Genomic DNA, 5303 nt, shown 5'->3' with positions numbered 1-5303 from the left:
ATAGTGTTGTGAAAAGGGCATAAGCTTTGGTTTTAGACTAACTTGAGTTTTAATCCTGACTGTCAGGATTAAAAATCTCTCAGCCTCAAATTTTTCATCCATAAAATGAAGATAATACCTACCTCACGATGGTGAATATGTGGCATTAGCTGCTATTATTGTTACTAACAGTTATACTCTTGTAGGTTGATTCTGGATTTTTGCTTCTATTTATTTGAGTCATGTCTGACTAGTCCTACAGTGTAATATAAATTGAATTGGATTTTATACCTTGTTATCTGTATTTAGTTTGCAGATGCTGAAGGTTACTTTGCTGCTTGCACAACAGATACAACTATGAACAGTTCTTTGGTAAGTCCTTTTTTTGTCAGGAATGGAGAGGTGGGGTTGAGCCATGGTAGGAAAAACTGAAACAGTTTTGATGTTAGCAAAGCTATGTTACAACATAGATATGGCTCAATATTGGGTGCCCATCATGAGGATTGTAATTTGGTACTTTTTTTCTCCTTAGGGATACCTGGGGCCTAGAGGTAATCTATTTAGCTGCCTCTGAAGAGAGAGGGGAAGGGGAAACTGGTTCAGGAGTGAAAATAATAAAGGACAATCCTTTGTTACTAACCAACTTTTTTACTTCATGCACGTTATTATTATCATTTAGAAACACATATTTTTGACACTGAGACTATATAGGCAAATTGTTTGTGTATTCCACAAATTTTTTACAGTGACAAATATGTGTTAAACACTTGTTCTAGGCTCTGAAGATACAGCTTTGTTCTAGTGTGTGAGTGTGTGTGTATTTGCGAGGGGACAGGTAATAAGCAAGTAAAGTAATTGACGTAGTCACTTATTTTAAGCATTTGTAATCTAGTTGGAGAGGTAGTATATAAAAATCTGGTTTTTTTAAGATGATCACTCAGGCACCTCTTCTTTTATTTTTTATTTTTAGATTTCTTTTTAGAGACGGGGTCTTGCTCTGTTGCCTGGGATGGAGTACAGTGGCAGTGTTATGGCTCATTGTAACTTTGAACTGCTGGGCTTAAACGATCCCTTTGTCTCAGCCTCCTAAATACAAGCATACTCCACCACTAGCTTTTGATTTTTATTTTTTAGAAACATGATCTTGCTGTGTTGCTCAGGGTGGCATCTCTGTAAAATGTATTTTTAATGATACTTGTTTTCTTTCCAAACATGGCATTTTATCTGAGAAAAATTATAATTACTCTAAAATTTAATAGCAATTTGTGAAGCACTGGCTTGGTGACCTTACTCCCAGCACAGTTTTCTTGTTTGCCTCTCTGTTTTTTAGTGTAGGCTACAGTGGCATGCAGAGTAGGTTAATAGGTACTATGAAGAATTTTTTTTTTCCTGGGATTTTAAGCATCAATAACATAATTTAGTATCATTTGTCTCTATCAGTACAGAAGACAGAGTTGAGATGACAGCCTGCTCTTCTGACTACTCTTGTACTAATTCTTGCTATTATCTGTAAGATGGATATGTCAAATTGCTCTAGGCCAGATGCTATAGTGAAAACTTCAGTATAACAGAGAGATTATGTCTGTTTCCAAACCTACTGTCCCTTCATTTACTGAATATATATATTTTTTTATTGGTGGAGCTCTATACTAGGAGTTAAAAGAGAAATCAAAGAAATAAAAAAAGTTCTGTTAATTTTGAAGAGTTAGCCTAGTTGGAGATTTGTACCTTAAATGTAGATCATCTGAAGAACTTTTGTAAAAACAGTTGAGGAATTTATAACTACCTGAAAATATGGACCTTTGGAGCATGGTTAGACAAACCTGGCTTTAATTCTTTTGTCTACTACCTGATTACTTTATATCTCAGCTTTATTCTCTAAAATTATTAATATTATTATTATTGTTTTGAGATGGAGTGTCGCTCTGTCACCCAGGCTGGAGTGCAGTGGCAGAATCTCAGCTCACTGCAGTCTCCGCCTCCTGGTTTCAAGCGATTCTCCTGCCTCCACCTCATGAGTAGCTGGGATTACAGGCACACACCACTATGCTCAGCTAATTTTTGTATTTTAGTAGAGATGGGGTTTCACCATGTTGGCCAGGCTGCTCTCGAACTCCTGACCTCAAGTGATCTGCCCGCCTCAGCCTCGCGAAGTTCTGAGATTACAGGCATGAACCACTGCACCGGCCATATTCTATAAAATTATTGTGAGGACTAATGAGAAATATATGTTTAACTGCTCTAGAGTTGGTACTCAATACATAGTAAGAACTGGTAAGTAGTAGCTATTTTGTGTAAAGGTCTTCAAGAATTTTAGTTAATATAAGAGGAGACAATTTAGTAAATATTAAATACATACTATATACCTGGTTATCAGTTTGTTATCTGCCTTCCCTGTTAGACTGCATGATCACTGAGGAAGAGACTGTTTTTATTTACCCTTATTTCCCCAGGATGTAGAACAGCATCTGACCTGGTAGGAGCTCAATAAGCATTTGTTAAATGAATGAAAAGGAATGAGACATAATCTGTTAGCTGAGATAGAATCTGTTAGCTAAGAAAGTGATATGTTTTTATGACATTTAAATATTAGATATCATAATATGCCAATGCTGTTATATTACGTTTCTAAACTGTAAACTGGATTCTTTTCTGTCATTGTACCAGTATGGATCTGTTGAGTTTCCTTTTTTAAGTCTTGAAAATTGCTGTTTAAACTTGGTGGTGAACAACCATGTTTTAGATGGTATTTGTGTTTACGTACCATCCGTTTAAATTTTAACCAGTATATTAGCTTTTATATTTGTTGTTTATTTTTTTTTCTGTTATATTCCAGAGTGAACCTCTGTATGTTCCTGTGAAATTCCATGATCTTCCAAGTGAAAAACCTGAGAGCACAAACATTGATACTGAAAAAAGTAAGCAAAACTTAGAAATGGGTAGAAAGTTTAGCTTTATTCAGGCCACTTCAGAACTTAGTGATGATGTGGGTTGACTGAAACACCTAGCAATTCTGCTCCATGTGGTGTTGTCTCAGCCTAGAGTCTTCTAGAAGTTTGACTGGATTGTGAATCTAATATAGTATAATCATTTTTGTATTATTTCAACTGGAAATAATTTCCAAATACCAGAGATCTCTATGGTTTCATCATATATATGTATACACACATATACACACATGCATCACACGCATATATATATATATATATACTTTTTTAAACAAATAATATCCTCTTAAATATGCCCTCAAAGAGCCTAATAGCAGATTATAAGAATTTTGCTGCTTCTGTGAATTTAGTAAAGAATGCCACCTTTAACATAAGGTGCAGTATTTATCCTTAATTTCCCTTGCAAGGAATGGACCTATAGAGAATTGTTCTGTGTGCTTGCCCAGGAAACGAATTCTCATACATTGGATATGCATGAGGAAAAATCCAAATAAAGTTTTACTAGAAATACTAAAATAGTAATCAACTAAAATCCTGAAATAGGCAGTTGTGTATATACAGTACACAATTGCAGAAACCTTGTTCGAATATTGGTTTCATTTTAAACCTTTTACAACATTTTTGTAGATGAAAACATTTTTCCTTTTAGCTTTTTTAAGTGAACAAAGTTGTCTCAGGTAATGATATACCTCTGGTTTACTTTGACTGTCTTGCTCTGATCATAGATGAACTTATACGTTTATCAGTAAATTAAAACTTGTGACTTTTGTTGGAGAGGAATTATTTAGTTATTTCGTATTGTGCTTTTCCTTTTAAGCCCCCAAAAAGTCTCGTGTAAGGTTCAGTAATATCATGGAGATTCGACAGCTTCCGTCAAGCCATGCATTGGAAGCAAAGTTGTCTCGAATGTCATATCCTGTGAAAGAACAAGAATCCATACTGAAAACTGTGGGGAAACTTACTGCAACTCAAGTAGCAAAAATTAGCTTTTTTTTTTGCTTTGTGGTAGGTCTTTTTATGATATGTTTGCATATGATATTTGAAACTTGAATTTTAAGACAGTATATATACCAACAATATAGGATGGAAGTGTGAGACAATTAGGTTGTTTAATCATGACTTTAAACTCTGCTGTTTGAGACCTGTAGGAAGTTAGGGTATCAAAATTAGTAAATGCTTGATATAACTCAAAGAGTTAGCATTCAATAAGTCCTATAACACTTCAGCTATTTATATATATGCACAAACTTTTGAACACGCACAGTTTGGGAAGTTCTTCAGAGTTTAGCATTGCCTCATGATCAAAATTATGAATAGAGTTATTTTCCACTGTGATGTATGTATATACAAAGGTTAGTAAATATCCAGATAAGAGTTTACTGTATGCATTGATTTTTTTCAAATAAGTGTTTTGCAGTTTTATATTCATATAAATGAGGTTAAGTATTATTTTGTCAAGTACTCAGTATATTTCTACAGAATTTCTGGTTGTATTATTTATAGTTTCTTACTTTTTTAAGATAGAAACTGAAAAATGTGCTTAAGATTTCACATAGAATAATGATGGAGTAAATAAAGTATTGTTATTTTGGGCTAAGCTGGGATTAGAGACTTGTCTGAGTTAGTGAAAACTCTAACATGTAGAATTTAAAAAATGAATTTCTGTGCTATTTTATGTATACATCATTGGAAGTAGCCTAATCCAAGGTTTTTTAATATGAGCCTTTAAGATTCAAATTTATACCGAGCATCTTAAAACCCTAAATAATGAAATGCTAATGTCAATGTTATTAGCCTGATTATAAAATTTTTTTAATGTCATGATTTTGCCTTTCATACTCAAATAGCCCATTTTTCTCCATTCCCTGGCTCTACTAATAACACTACTCTTTATAGCAGATTTAAAGGTATGTGCAGATAATAGCCTTTTTAAGAATTAATTTTTGAAATTATAATAAAGTATACATAAAATACACCATTTTGATCATTTTTCCTTTTTTTTAAACGGAGTTTTGCTCTTGTTGCCCAGGCTGGGATGCAGTGGCACGATCTCGGCTCACCACAACCTCTGCCTCCTGGGTTCAAGCAATTCTCCTGCCTCACCGCCCCGAGTTGCTGGGATTACAGGCATGCGCCACTACAGCCAGCTAATTTTGTGTTTTTAGTAGAGACGGCGTGTCTCCATGTTGGTCAGGCTGGTCTCAAACTCCCGACCTCAGGTGATGTCCCCTGCCTCAGCCTCCTGAAGTGTTGGGATTACAGGCATAAGCCACCGCTCCCGGCCCTGATCATTTTTAAGTGTACAGTTAGTGGCATAAAGTACATTCACATTGTTGTGCAACCATCACCCCATCCATCCACAGAATTTTTTCATCT

General features: G+C 34.9%; 1 protein-coding gene across 2 annotated transcripts in view; it reads left to right on the top strand.

The window, feature by feature from the left end:
- Positions 1-5303, top strand: part of SLC35F5 (solute carrier family 35, member F5) — a 42433-nt gene that overhangs the window by 9414 nt on the left and 27716 nt on the right. For both annotated transcript variants that reach the window (XR_001004937.1, XM_011970305.1), the window contains exons 5-7: positions 289-351; positions 2816-2897; positions 3745-3932. Coding sequence is in view for 1 of the 2 variants with exons in the window: in XM_011970305.1 (XP_011825695.1) it covers positions 289-351; positions 2816-2897; positions 3745-3932 (333 nt within the window). In the remaining variant the exon portion in view is untranslated. The remainder of the gene's footprint in view (positions 1-288; positions 352-2815; positions 2898-3744; positions 3933-5303) is intronic.

The sequence above is a fragment of the Mandrillus leucophaeus genome, unplaced genomic scaffold (genome assembly GCF_000951045.1).
Source record: "Mandrillus leucophaeus isolate KB7577 unplaced genomic scaffold, Mleu.le_1.0 Scaffold94, whole genome shotgun sequence".
Taxonomy (NCBI): Eukaryota; Metazoa; Chordata; class Mammalia; order Primates; family Cercopithecidae; genus Mandrillus; species Mandrillus leucophaeus.
The sequence above is the reverse complement of the archived record's forward strand: the minus strand, read 5'-3'. Positions and strand labels throughout refer to the sequence as shown.